Source organism: Coturnix japonica, chromosome 4, assembly GCF_001577835.2.
Source record: "Coturnix japonica isolate 7356 chromosome 4, Coturnix japonica 2.1, whole genome shotgun sequence".
Lineage (NCBI taxonomy): Eukaryota > Metazoa > Chordata > Aves > Galliformes > Phasianidae > Coturnix > Coturnix japonica.
Window position 1 is genome coordinate 338,209 of NC_029519.1, and position 14,564 is coordinate 352,772.

At 54.3% G+C, this 14,564-nt stretch overlaps 1 protein-coding gene across 3 annotated transcripts; it reads right to left on the minus strand.

The window, feature by feature from the left end:
- Window positions 1–145: 145 nt before the first annotated feature.
- On the minus strand, window positions 146–13,860 carry EDA2R (ectodysplasin A2 receptor). Of its 3 annotated transcripts, none has more exons than XM_015860172.2 (9): window positions 13,718–13,860; window positions 9,785–9,893; window positions 8,959–9,084; window positions 8,059–8,144; window positions 7,637–7,801; window positions 7,064–7,210; window positions 6,230–6,720; window positions 5,657–5,705; window positions 146–5,277 (listed from the first exon to the last, which is right to left on the minus strand). In XM_015860172.2, exons 2-9 carry the CDS (start codon window positions 9,841–9,843, stop codon window positions 4,982–4,984), a joined length of 1,419 nt encoding a protein of 472 aa, XP_015715658.1. In that variant the 5' UTR covers window positions 9,844–9,893; window positions 13,718–13,860; the 3' UTR covers window positions 146–4,981. The 3 variants fall into 3 exon arrangements, with proteins under 3 accessions (XP_015715658.1, XP_015715657.1, XP_032300249.1); XM_015860171.1 differs by having other exon boundaries at window positions 8,959–9,137; XM_032444358.1 differs by lacking the exons at window positions 9,785–9,893; window positions 13,718–13,860 and adding an exon at window positions 9,650–9,693.
- Window positions 13,861–14,564: the final 704 nt, after the last annotated feature.

Consider the following 14,564-nt stretch of genomic DNA (forward strand, 5'->3'; position numbering starts at 1 on the left):
GAGCTGGAAAAACAACTGCAGAGTGCAGCTCTTTGGGCAGCATTTGGGGGCTGTCTGCTGCCCTCCCATCCCCACACCTAGGGACACACGAGCCCCACACAGCACTGCACCCAGCCCTGCACAACCCCAATGAAAACTCACCAAGCACCTCCACCTCTGGGATTTATTTAACTTCACGTACACAGCATCCAACAACACCACGACTGGGTGGAATGTGGGGAACAAACACCCCATATGTAACAAAAAACTGAAGAGCTTCAGCTACTGTTTCATTTGAATACAGACAACATCTCCCCCAAAAAGAAACAAACCCAATGGAAACAACTAAACTTCAGAATTATAATGCTAATGACGTAGGATTTACAAAAATATAAATAACCCATTCACAACCTTGAAGAAATAACATCCACCATAAAAATGACCAAGTATTCCTAGAGGTAAACCATGGCTACAGAACGATATTTATTTTCAGAAAAGCACCAGAATCTGCAATGTTAAGTCATCTAAACAGACTGTAGTGCATCTCTCTTTAGCACTTGCAGACTTCTGAAAGTGTGCCCATACTGATCAAACAGCTTTCTGCAGTATTGCCTGCTCATGGGACAGCACAGTGAAGGTACAATTCTGATAACACATCCTGTTCAGGAATAGCACCCAAGGATGTACTGATTACTTGTTCACTTCAATAGGATTTATGTACATGCCTATTGTTAAGTGTGTGCTTAGGAGCTTTCAGAACAGCACCGAACTGAAACCCATCATGTAAATTCTTCTGTAGATCAGACTTCCAGACAAGACTGGTATCATAACAATTGTTTGTTGCAGAAATCCTGCTGCCCAAGAGTGTTTCCATTGTTCAGTCCCAACTACAGTTCATACAGATGCTGAATTATTTTATTTCTTTCTACTTTCTTTGAGCCGTGCCAGCTTGGCACCAGCAGCTTCCTGAAGTTGAAATGCAAGAATCCAGCACTATGGGAACTTCCTTCCCTTACATTCCAATTGTTGTGCTGAAAATACTATTAAGGAGAAAAATCAGAAGTTGAGTATCAAACCTATCGGTTCCCAGCTAAAGAAATCCATGTTCGCCTACCTGCCCAGCAATGGCCGCCATCTGCCCGTGTCCAAGCTGCAGTTTCAGGGCCCCATCTTTGGGCTCCTGTGGTCCCCCTCTTCTGAGGACTTCAGCTGGGCAGTGAGGAGCAGCCCTGCAGACTCCAGCAATGTGGCCTGCATGACTGTGGCTGATGTGAGCAGGCTCACCTGCTGCCAGCGCAGGTTGATGGCAGCCATATGCAGCCCTATCGCAGAGCACTGCAGAAGACATGGAGCACTGCCTGCGGCAGCTCACAGTCACACTGCAACAGATGGCCCAGGGACAGTGAACAAAGTGAAAAGTTATAAAGTTAAAACAGCTAAAATGCAGCGACCGGCCCTGCGTGCTGCCTCCTCAGCACCGTGGCAGAGGTAGGTTCTGAACACGAGCAATATTGCTCAGGCATCAAACAGCTAAAATATCAAAGTTCCCCTTAAAAGCTATTATGAGAATGGGGCTGATTTATTTGAAGAAGAAAAAAACCAAATATTTTTCTGTCCGGAGCCCATCTACATCAACAGAAGTGCCCAATGAGGGCACGATTGACGGAAGCCACCACCCCTGTGACGCTCTGCAGCACACACTGTGGTGCTCTCATTACCTGCTCCATTCCTAATTCACTGCAGTGCTGTGGGGGTAGCAGCCACAGCCTGGTCCCCACCAAGGGGCAGAGAAAGGAGCTTTTGAGGCACAGTGTGAGGCACCAGCCCAGCTTCACCTCCAGAGCCACAGCTGATAGCTCAGCTGTATGATCGCTCCTGCTCAAACAGGTGAACTCATTTTTGTGAAGCATGTCCATGAAGATAAAATAGTTGATTTTGTTAAGTAATTGTGTGCCCCGGTGGCGCAGTGGTTAAAGACGCCACCTTGCAACACTGGGGCCCGGGGTTCGAATCCCCCCTGTGGCGCAAGTGGTAGAAATGCCACTCTGCTACACAGAGGCTCGAATCCCGGGGGCTGGACTCGATGATCTCTAAGGTCCCTTCCAACCTGCACGAAACTATGAAACTATGAAATTAATCAAATACTATCTCCTTGCTGAAGATAAATCTCAGATGAAGAAAAAAAGTTTAGGCCTGGATCTCCAGGCTGTGTTTGCACCAGAAACACTTTCCCTGATGGCTCTGTAACAGAACAAGCACATCTCCAGAGCCTGGTTAGCCCCAGCCAAAAAGGGTGCGAGGTCTGACTGATATCTCTGGTTCTCACAAAACAAAGAACATCGAAACTGCAGCTCTGGAAGATATAAACAGCAGGAGAGAAAACAGTACATCCAGAGAAGCTGTCCACGCCTTTTGTTATCTGACCACATCCTGAGCACGTTCAAGTCCTAACAGCATATAACACGAGAAAAGGAGGAAAAAAACAAACCAGAACATCTATTAATACTGCTGTTGGACAGATCTGAGGGAGGGCTGTATTCCCAGAAAGTCGTGCAGTTTTTCCAAGCACTGTGGTCAGATAAGAGGCAGAGCCCGGGGATGCCCCGGCAGGGGAACAGTGCCACTTGCTGGCAGCCACCGCACCGCTGGAGCAGACAGCACAGCCAGCCCCAAGGAGGAAGACGCAGCACTCGGAGCCAGCTGCAGCCTTCAGCAAGGGACATAGCACACAGCAAGCGTGTCCCACAGGTCCTGGGGCACAGGCATTCAGGACCAACAGCCATCTGGCTGTGAGCAGCAGCTGCAAGGGGACAGCAGCACCAGGAAGGACAGAAATGGCCCAAGACATCCACCAGGCCCCATGGGTAAAAGCAGCAAGATCAGGGGAAAGGAAGAAAGTCACGGAAATGGACTCAGGAGGCACTAAATGGTGCAGAAAGAGAGAAATAAGACAGGCTCATTCTCCCTGGTATATCACTGGAAAAGCCAGTCCCTGACCCAAAGGCACTTCAGACTCTGATCTTCAGTATGATTGGGTGCTGTCCTGACACAGTGAGCACCAGTATGAGGCCTCCCATCAGCACCTCAAGGTCACCTTGCTGCCCGAATCCCTGGGTTTATCAACTCACAGCATGGTTTGGTCAGAGCACTGAGATGCTCAAGATCCGAGCTCATGAGGTGCAGGCACCAAGACACACGTATGCATCCTTGGACAGAGGCAGACAGCTCAGCACCGCATTGTCCCGGTGCAACTGGCAGGGAGCTGTGGGCTGACACCTCCTGCCCACCCTGCAGCAACCAGCTCCCAGCCTGGCCTCATAGCACCTGCTGGAGCCGGGCATGGCACAAAGACCTCAGCTCAGAGAACCTTCGTGATGGCTCAGACAGCACTGCCAAGGAGGTGAGCTCCTACCAGCGCGGCTCAGCTGCTGTGCCATGACCTCAGCAGTGCAGGCATCCCTGCTGGGACAGGCATCCCCGCCACGGCAGGGCCTGGCGCGTGCCGGGCATCTCCCCCAGCTGACTGGGCCCTGCATTCCTCCCACCCCCGCAGGGCCACTCCCCGCCTGCTGTGCTGGGATTTGCCCTGGACAAAAATCTTGGAGTGAGGGGCTTGTGTGGGCACTGCTGCCTAGGGCAGGGCACGGCATCCTGCTGCAAGTCACTCTGCCGTGGGACACAAACTCCACTTATCAGAATGCCCCCTGGAAGCCCTAGGACACGGGGAGCTCCTGATGCCAGTGGAACAGAGCAGGGAGGCAGCCACCAGCCCCACAGCTCTGCGCCCAAACACAGGCCAAACGGCTGCAAGCCCTGACAAATCCATCAGGAGCAAATTAAATGTGGAAGGGTGTTCCCTCCCTAACAGCTACTTCCAGAAATTAGAAAATTAACTCATTTTTAGGCAGAAACAACAAGAAAGAAAAAAAAACCCAACTTTAAACAAGCCTGCCCTGCTGTTATTGGCACAGGGACTCCAGCACTCCCACAGCACAGTCGCAGTCATGAACTTCAGTCTCCAGACAGGCACCAACTGCACCCTGCAGCAATGCCAGAGCCACACTGAGCGGGCAGCACGTGGATTCACTGTGCAGCACAGGTGGTCACCAGAAGACTCAGGAGCAAACACACTGCCCTGGGCAGGGAGCAGCACAGTGCTGCATCCAACACAAACCCATACCAAAGTACTCTGGTACGCTAAGAAAACTGTGCTCCTTTAAGAAAACCATACCTTTCCAAGTAAAAGAAATGAATTTAAACATGCCAAATGCTGCAGTGGCACTGAGAATGACTGCGTGACTCCCAGTCACACAGTGACAGTCATGCAGGTCCTCCTCCAGGGACTGTGTCTCCAGTGCACAGAGAGCAGAGAACAGAGATTCAACTCAAAGTAGGAACAAGAATCCAGAAAAACAAAGTATGGGCCAAAGGAAAAAGTTCTGAGAAACTGGAATGGGAGAGAAGTGATTGTTGGCCCTGTCAGTGAGCAGTACACAACTGAGGAGAAGGCAGCAAACATCAGCTGTTGGTGTGGAAGATACCCTGAGGCCTCCAGAGACACTCATGGCTTGTGGCACCCACAGAGGAAGGAGCTGGGAAGGAGATGTGCCATGACCAAGGACCTCACAGAACTGATCCCAATGCCAACAGCTCACAGAGGACTAGGCTTACTACACACCGACAGGCACAGCAAACTGTGACATTGCTGTGCTGTTGGACATGGCTGTAAGTACAGCTGAAGAAAAAAGAAATGCACAAGCTGAGCACAACCTCCCCAGGAGCGAGAGCTGTGAGAATGCACAGTACTGTAACCTCCCCAGCTCCTCTGCTCTTCCCCGAGGAAGGATGCTCCTCCTTGCTTCTATTCCACAGTGCAAAGACCATCTCCACTTACTTCCAACATGCATGTTAGAGAGATGATGTGACCACAGGGCTACCAGATCCTCTCCCGTACCAGTACACACAGTGTTTGCAGTTTCCTCTGTCCCTCCCCTGCCTTCTCCTAGCACTGGCGGCCCTGGATCTGGCTGAGAGCAAAGTGGTCACACAGCAGGAGCAGGGCATCGAAGCGCTGCAGTCGTTGCAGAGCCTGAGCCAGCCGAGGGATGGTGACAGTGTCTCCAGAGTAGGTGAGGTGGGCGACAAGCTGCTCAAATCCAGAGATCCGGCCCAGCAACTGAGGCATGACTCCCAGCTCCAGAGCCACATGGCTGAAGTTCTTCACACCGTTCAAGGAAGGGTCCAACAAGAAAGCGAGTGACTGTACCAAGGAATGGGGCAGCTCTGCAACAGGGAGACCTGCGGATGGTAATACAGCAAAGTGGGGTTAGAAAGCATGTCCAGCTTGGGTGAAAAATCAACAGCAGCAGGATTCAAGTCCCATCCCTACTGAACAGGTAAAACATCTACCTGCCATAGCAGGTTTCTCCTCAAACATTGCTTTCAGAGCCCAACAGCACAGAGCCGAGTCAGTACTGGAAAGGCTGCTAACAGTGACAACCCACCCTCAAGCCACTCCTGGCAACTACAGAAAATCTGCCCTGGAAACTAGACTGAAGGCTACGAAAGGCAGCCAAACTTCTATGGTGAGTGGCACTTCCATTTTTCACTTCCTTTCCAAAAGTCTGTCTGCTACCTCAATACACAGTGAACAAAGATGAGGCTGGAAGCCACTTACCCTTCATTGTACTGCTGATCTGAGACACAAGGCTCTGGGCATCATTCACCTGGCAAGATAAAGATTCCAAGGTTAGGAACATTAACAGCAGCAGCAATGCCCATCAGTGTTCCCAGGCCCATCACGGAGGTTCAAAGGAGTGGCACTTGTCCTTCCAGCACTACCACCCTATGAGCTAACAGCCTCCAAGGGATGTTCCCCCAGCAGCAAACTGCTTCCACAAACACAGACGAGGAGCTAAGCTAGTAAATGGCCAGTAAATGCTTTGTTATTATTATTATTATTATTTTAAACCAGGCATTTTCTGAACTTCAATTATGTTAACAATGGGGTTCATCACAAGCTAACCCATGTGAGTTAACAGGTTAATCAGCTGCTCCAGGGCTCCTGCCCGGTCCACTGACAGCCATCCTCATCCACTCCCAGACATGCCATGAAACACCTGGCAAATTGGTAGTGGTAGTTAGCAGTCACCCTGGACGCGGTGATCCCAGCTCCCAGGAACTCCCTGAGCACCAACCTCCCATGCCTGAGGCACAGGCTGTGTGAGGGCACTTCACAGTGTTGGCTTACCTGCCGCTCCCTGCTCTCCGTGGCAGAGCTTTGCATGGCAGTGGATATGCCCCTCGTCGGGCCCATGCTGAGCCCACTGCCAGCCTCCAGTGCCGTACTGCTGCTCTCCTTTGGGGATGCCCGGCTCCCCGCTTCCTCTGACCTCTCACTGCCCACAAACTCCATCTGGGAGGAGAATTTCTGCAGGTCAAGCTCGGTGCACTCCACAGGGGTGTGTGGCCACTTGTGCTGCATCTCAGAGGCACAGGAAGAGAGTGGGGCCAGGGCATCTGCTGTGCCCGACCTGAGGTCAGAGGGGGTCATGGTGGTGGCCCGGCGCTCGGCACAGCCCCGCATCAGCGGCTGGCTCTCCAGGCTGCTCTTGGCCAGCTGGCCCTTGGGCACAGGGCTGCCCGCCACGGCCGGTGGCAGCTCCAGCTCAGGTTGGGCAGGTGGCAGCTGGAGACCGATGGCTTCTCCCTCTGAAATAAACTGAATTGCTTCCACTGGGCCTGGAATTAGAAAAGGCAGTTCAGTACAACCCAGCCCTGCCCCATCCCACCTCCCAGACACACCCTCAGTTCTCAGCCTGGCACAGAGGCTCAAGAGTCCCTCTGCAAAGCTCTGTCCCACCCGTGCCATCCCTATGACAGCAAGGATATGGCTAGACAGAGGCTGGGAGCAGCTGGAGCCCAATGTGAGCATGCCTGATATAAAACTTGTATGTGGTTTTTAAGAGAAGCTCCGAACTATCCAGACTTTTCCCTCTTCACAAAGTCTCAGCACTTCTTAAGTCAGTGCGACTGGGAGCCCAGCGCATCCCCCCTTCCTGCAGAGCACAGAGAGTCGTGGTACCTTCTGTCTGCCTGTAGCAGGGGCTGAGGTTCTTCATGCCCAGGCAGCAGGGGCCAGACATCTGCTCCTCACACAGAAACCTGCCAGGCACTGTCGAGGTGGGGAACATCGCCCGTTGGCCTGAGAAGTTCTGCGTCCGCAGGAAAACTTGGATATAAAGAAGAATCAGTGTGAGGCGCTCCAATACCCAGCTGCTCTTACACCCCTGGCCAGGGCCATGTAGCACTCCCTCCCATCTCAGCACCTCCCAGCCCTCATCCTGAAAAGACCACTTGGTATCCACCTGTCCTTGAGACACCCCAGCAAGAGAGAATGCCAACACTGAAATTACATTCTACTGCTTCTTATGGCACAGAGGGCAGGAAGGCTCCTCAGTATCTTTGTGCAGACACAAGAAAGCATGAGAAACTTTGCAGATGTAAGGAGCAGGATGAGGTATTTATTCTCTGTGAACAGAGGAATGTTTGGTTGACTTTCAAGGCTCAAGGCAATGCTCTACCCAGCAAGGAAGGGGCCTGGAATGTGTGCAAACAGAAAGGGCAGAAGGGGGATGTGTGGCATGCACAGACTCACCTCGCTGGCACTGGCTCTTCCAGAACCGCTTGCAATAAATGATGGAGAGGGCCAGAAGCACCAGCACAATGATGACCAAGGCACTGCTGGTCAGGGCGAGCAGGGCTGTGTCCTGCGGAGGCACGGTGGGGACTGCCACTTTCACCAGGTTTGTTCTGGACCGACCTGCACATGGCAGTCTGAGCTTTATAGCCTGCAACACTTCAGGCCACCCTCCATGCCCCATCCCTTTTCACATGTTATGAACACACTTCTTCCAACATGTCCACATGGGACAGGGGCTTGATGTTGTAGAGAGCGAATAGCATCCCTACAGTGGTGGAGGAGCACACCTGAGCAGCTCTGATATGCTCATGCCAGCTCTGTGTGGCTTCCCTGCCCTGTCCTCCCACCTCCCACACTCCCAGAGCCACACCACCTACACTGGGGCTCGGAGGAGGGTGTCTGCTTGGTGCAGGGGATGCACTCCCAGTCCAGCTGCCCACTGAGTCGTGCCTTGCGGTAAAACCTGTGAGAGAGCAGAGCAGGTTGTCAGCAGGGCCAGAGCCAGCCCTGCTGCAGGAGGTGGCTGAGTGTTCCTTGGTGCTACAGCATGTCAGGATGGCTCCAGGCACCACGACTCCCTCAGACACCAGCTAAGCAGCGCTCAGAGCTACTCTTTGCTTCTGTAGCTGTTTTGCCAAGGAGTGACATCATCTGGAGACAGCCTCCCTCCCCCTCCCTGGGTCTTGCTAACAGAGGAGGTGGTGATTAATGGCTCCACGAAACCACAAAAAAAACTTCAGCCAGCAACTCCATCTGGGAAGAAACTCAAAATCCTGAGCTCTGACATTCCTCTGTTACAAACCACACTGCTCACAAGCAAACCGTCTGCAGCTCTTTGGTCCTTCATACGCTGTCTGTACAGAGCAGTCCTGGCTTCAGAAACTCCTTTAAAAAAAACCAGCTGAGGTCAACAGCCACAGAAACCACAATGTCCTCAGTAAGGCTGTGCTCAGGGTGTGGTTCCCACCCTCCTCTTTGGAGGCCGTTAATTGCAGTGGTCTGCAGCCACTCATCCCCTGGGGCCCGGCCACCCTGGTGCCCACAGCTCAGACTGAAGCCTTCCACTACTCTGCTCTGCTGGGAGTTCCCAGCTCACTTCTAGTGGCTCTGATTGCTGTGTCCTTAAAGAGACACCGCTCGGGACCACCAGGGCTCTTCCTGAGCACCGTGAGAAAAATGCCTTCCAATAAAGCCCTCTCCCCCCAGCCAACCCTTGCCTGAATGCTCCCCTTGATGCCACCAGCACTGCCTGCCCAGCCCAGCCCAGCCCCGCTCACCCTGGCAGGCATTCTCCGCACACTGCGTTGGCTGTCGCTGTGCAGTTTGACTTCTGGATGCGGTTGATGAGGGTGCAGGATAGGCACGGCTTGCAGCCATGATGCCCCCAGCTGTCCTTAAACTTCCTGGGAGGGCAAGCAACGCACTGTGAATCCCCCCCCACACCATCACCACAGTCCTGCAAGACACGAGATTTTGTTTACAGAAGTGAGGAGATAATTCAGAACCCTGAGAGCACAGCACCTCTTCTTTGGAGACAACTAAGAGCAGGCAGCCTCGCACCTGATCTAGTGGGAAGGCTGTACTTTGCCTGGCAGCAGCTCACAGGCAGCCTCAGTCCCTGCAGCATGTGCCAGAGGGCAGGAAGCCCCATTATGGCTGACTCAGAGGGATTGCTGGAGACAGGACACAGGCTGGTGCCATGGCCAGGCCCATGCAGCAGTGCCTCACCGTGCCCACCACGGTGCCCCCCACTGCAGCCTGGCCTGTGCTGAGAGCTCAGGAAAAAGAGAGCAGCTTTCCAGGAAGGGCAGCAGAAAGGCAGTTGTACCTGGGGCCACTGACTAGAAGGAAACAGAGATTTTCTTTGGCAAAAAGGAAAGAGGACAACTAGAATGGCAGCATGGAATCCTCCCCAATTTTTGCTTCCATCTTCTCATCCTTCTATCCAATGTGAGTGAAACTATTTACCTTCCCTTCCTACTGACTCTTCCCAACATATGGAAATCCAAGATAATCACTCTTGACAAGGATTAGCAGAGAATGCACGCTGCACTGTGAAAACTTTGGTGGTGGGTGATTCCTAGTTCTTCAAAGGCTATTTACCTTGGAAAGCTCCTGCCCAGGCATGCAGCTCCTGCACAGCACACATTTCCCGTGCTCATCCAGGTACTCAGTCTCCTGGCAGCCCATCATGGCTGGGAGGTGCTGGTACCTGAAGGAAGGAAGGGAAAGCAGAGTTCACACAAGTCCCAACACTCTAGTGGAGTACCGTGCCCTTTTCTGGGCAAAAGCTTCCACACCGGCTAGCAGACAGCCTGTACTTCTTATACACCAAGAATGTCACTTTGGCAGCAGTGAGGCCGCCTGATCTCACCCACGCAGCAGTCTGCACTGAGAGCTCAGGAAGCAGAGGAGAGGCTTTCTGAGAAAGGCTGCAGATGAGCTGGGCTTTTGCTGCCACATTGTGTTACTCAGAGTGGAAGAAAAAGTGTCATCTCCAATATAAAGCTGGACACAGTGACCACTGAAGCCAGTTTGGCAGTCTGTCAGTGGATTCTGCTGCACTAGCTGTATTTTGGGACATCCCAGACTGTCAAACAGAGAGGAGACTCAGTTCAGGGAGACGGTGGCTGAGCTCTGACCAAGGACAACAGGGTATGCCCTGTGTGCTGCTCATCTCCTGCACTGCAGAAGTTTCAGTGCGGTATGGACTCACAGCAGCCTTAGAGGGCTAGCAAAACTGCACCTACCTCCTGCTAAAATACAGCCAGAGCCTTTCTGAGGGGATTCATGGCTCAGCTGAAACTAACAGCAGAGCTGCTCCAGCCTCAGAAGAGCCAGGATTTCTATCTCCACTGAGTAGGGCTTGTGGAAGTACTTGGGACCGGAGTGTCACTCAGAACAAGCAACAAAACCTGAAGCTATGAAACAGAGCAACTCATTCACAGCTTCAGGACTGCCTGTGTTCTTCTGTATATTCTAGGTGGGTTCTCAACAAGACAGAAACAGAATAAAAATCCACCCCACTGCACTCTTCATTCAGCTTTTCTCCAAAGCTGGTGCAGCAGCCAGAAGAGGAGCAGTGCTCTGCCTGAGAGCATGACCTGCTTGTGTCTCGGCTCCCACCGGGAGCAGGAAGTGCTGGGAATGCTCTTTTGAAGAGTACCTGGGAAGTCTGGCACTGCCTCAGAGCCCCAGGGCAGTACTCGGCTCAGATGGTCCCAGCAAAGCTCCCGAGAAGGAGACGGCTTAGCTACGGCAACCCCATGCAGCCCCCACCCCCCTGCACTGCTGGCAGCCACCAACACCGGATCTGCAGCACGCGACTCCGGGCGCAACCCCCTCTGCTGCCTCTGCACGCACAGCTGGCCGGGTCGGAACGATCGGGATTCATTAGGGATGAAGTCTCCCCCGGACAAGCTTAGAAGGTGAGTCACCGCTCACTGCTGCTCACGCGCACGACAGCGTCTCGTTTGCTGCAAGGAGAGGCAGCGAGAGCCGGCGAGGATTGGATGTGAAGACATGGGGCGATGAGGAGCTCAGGGAGCTAAATTTATCTGGCAAGTATCTCGGGAGGGGCACGATCACAGCCTATTAATAGCATAAAGGTTACTGACGTTATAGAATAAATAAAGGAAATTCATCATCATCTCAGAAGGTGGCAAAGAGGAACCTCTGTGCCAGTGTCAGGGGACAAGCACTCAGGTTCCGAGTTAGGACCTGCCATGTGCTGCACGCAGGAGGACAAGGAGCAGGAGCCTGGCTCAGTGCTGCGTGTGTCCCGCAGGGGCTCCGGTACCCACAGCCAACCCACAAAGAGGGAGGCGGGACTGCCTGCCGCCAGCTGTCTGAGGCATCGTGGTAGTACACGGAAGGAATATGCATGAAAAAGGGATCTTTTCTGGAGAAACTCTCTGGCAACTACAGCTTGTGCTGGCACAGTCTCTTCCTTTCATATATTTACATATGCTTCTCCACTTGGGAAGGTTTTGCAGATAGAGATATGCTCCTTGCAGCTTATCTCCCGCAGAGAGACTCAGCTTAGAACAATTTCACCAACAGAGAAACTTACACAGGCAGAAGGAATCCCACGGCAGTGTGGGCACATGTGCCCTGGGACAGCACAGCGCACTGTGGGCACTCCAGGGCAGCACTACCCACAGCCATCCCACAACCACCAGCATAGACCAGGCAGCTGCTACTATGTTAACATATTGGTGAGTGAGATGGAAACTTTCAACAATACCTGGCATCAGATTCAGAGCTGTGGAATCTATTCTATTTTAACAATATCAGAATCAAGATATTGAATTTGTAAATGAAGCATATATCCAGTAACCCACAGCACTATTCTTACAGTCCAATCAACTACTACAACAACTGGTCCCCGTTAGCAGTGAGACAATAGAACAAACAAGAAAACCCTCCTGCCTCCCTGAAAGCCATATGGGCCCTCCAGGTAACTGCCAGAGGAACATCAGCAGGAATGGGATTGCTGCCCACCAGCTGACAGGAAGCAGAATGTACTGCCAATGTGTTAAGGTGTGCAAAGCCTTCCAACTTTGCCACTGCGCTGCTGCTCAGACAGCAAAACTATGAATGGCAGTGAATGAGTTTCACTGTGTGAGATACAAAGTGAAGTGAGTGCATGCAGCTGCCCAATTACCTCTGCAACAGTTCTGATCTGCCTTTCCTTGTGAAAATATAGTTTTGAAGACAACTAAACTACTTGGGAACTGTATTTAGTCATATATTTTGTGTCCAACAAATGGATTCTGGTAGAGGACAGAAAGGAGGAGGAAATGAATGAACTGGTACAAAAAAATGTCCCCAAAGCAACCATTGGTGGCCCAGGCCAGGCACTGAGCAGAGTTAGGGAGGAGCTGCAGCTGTGGGCTGCCACTAACACAGCCTCAGATGGGACACGGGAACAGACTGAAAAGTAGAACCGGAGAGAGCAAAAATCCTAAATAACAACTGCAAATGAAAAGGAAGGGAAAAGAGAAATGTTATCAAAAAATTACGAATGCATGCAGTGCATGTGGCCGTGCCTAGCCCCTGCCTCCTCCCCTGCTGCTCTCTGACCCTCTGGATGTGTACCTGAGCCCCCAGCAGCAGCCCTGCCCCGTGGGGCACCGGGGGCTGCAGGACCATTTGAGGAACGAAACGGGAAAGATGGGCTCAGTCAGAATCACTCCCATGAATACCAGGAAGGAACAACCATCGTGCAATTAGAATTACATTTATGAACAAGTTGATTTGCCATCAGTGCTTACTCAGTACAGCTTCACTACACCCTTAGGGATGCTCAGCGCCCATTCATGGCACCGGCACGGGTAGATGTGGCACCTCGCGCCCAACCAGCAAACTGCTTTTGTGCCCCACCGCAGCGAACCTCGTGCGGGGGTGAGGCGAGAATGAACGCGAATGGCGTCCCGGGACCGGGACGGCGAAGTTCGGGCTCAAATCATCCAGCGGGGCCAGAACGGGAAGCGTCGCCTGCAGCGACGCGGATCGCGTCACACCGTCACACCCACGCGCGGCGCTGTCCCACCCCCACTCAAGCTGCGGTCCGGCCGAGTCTCGGCGCGCCCCAACCCACGCGCAACACCGCCCGACCCCCGCCTGGCCGCGGCACGAAGCTCGACCCCCGCCGGCGCCCCCCGCCGCAGAAAGGCGGCAGCGCGTCGGGATATGCCCGGGCACGTCTCGGCGAGGGGCTCCAGGCCCGCAGCGACACCGCCGCCCCACAGCGGCACCCGCATCCTCGGCCCCGACCCCCCGCCCCCCGCTCTCCTGCACGGCCGCCCCGGGCCGCGCTCTCGGAAGTTAACGGAGCCGGCTGCGGCCCACGCGCGGGGCCGCTATTCTCACTCTCGCTCCCTCACACGCAGCGATGCGTTCCGCCCGCAGCCCCCGCCGTTCGTCTCGTGTCCGCAACGGCCCCCGCGCGGCGCTGAACCGACGGCAGCAGCACGAGGGAACACTGAGAACCGCCGCGGGTGGGAAGGAGAGTGCGTGGACCCCGCGCCTCACCTGTGTCCGGTGCGGGCAGAGCCGGGCAGGGCGTGCGGCGCGGTGCTGTGCGGGCTCTGCTGACAGTGCTGCGGGCGGGACGCACCGGACGGGACGCGACGAACTCCGCGCGCTCCGTGGGCAGAATCCTCCGAGCCGCGTGGAGCAAAGCGAAGAACGCCCCGGGCACCGCAGAGCGCCCGCCCTACCCCACCCCACCGCCTCCCATTGGCGGCTGCTGCGGGAATGCGGCGGTGCTATGTAAATCCACAGCTCGTGCACAGCCCCGCCCGCAGCACCGCACCGCCCAGGCAGGGCAAGCGGCGCAGCGGGGCTGGGGGTGGCTGGTCCGTTTGTGTCCGCCGTGCGGGCCCCGCTGTCGGCGGGTGCGGGACCCGGCAGGACTCAGTTCGTCCGTGCGCAGCTTTGCGGAGCTGGTGGGGCTCCGAAGCCCGGAGTCTGTGACTGCTCTGCCGGGGCTGCATCTCGTGGAGCCCCCGCCGGCCGACGGAGAGTGATTCGCGGTCGGACTGCCCGGAGCGGTCCGGGGCCGCTCTCTGTAAGCACCGCAGGGGTGTGTGACGTTCTCTCTCCATCAAAGCGTCTCCCCGTGGAGCCGCGGACCCCGCCGTCTCTTGCGGGGGCAGTTTATTCTCCAGGCAACACTGACATTGGCGCTGTGTGTTCTGTGCCCTCTGCCTCCAACGTCCCCAGCTCTGAAGCTCTGATCTGCCGAACCTGCTGCAGAAGGTCATCATCGTCCCTAGATTCAGACTGCCGAGGGCAGACTGCACTGCTGCTGCTCAAGGAGAGGTCTGGGCAGCAGCTCTCAGCAATGGTTCTGCACACGGGCTTGTTTGAACTCTAT

Excerpts from the sequence above, each read along its gene's own strand:
- EDA2R (XM_015860171.1), bottom strand. The coding sequence starts at position 9,874 with ATGATGGGCTGCCAGGAGACTGAGTACCTGGATGAGCACGGGAAATGT. Across the intron at positions 7,211-7,636 it reads GAAGAGCCAGTGCCAGCGAG|TTTTCCTGCGGACGCAGAAC; the intron begins GTGAGTCTGTGC and ends TTTATATCCAAG. Across the intron at positions 6,721-7,063 it reads CTGCTACAGGCAGACAGAAG|GCCCAGTGGAAGCAATTCAG; the intron begins GTACCACGACTC and ends TTCTAATTCCAG.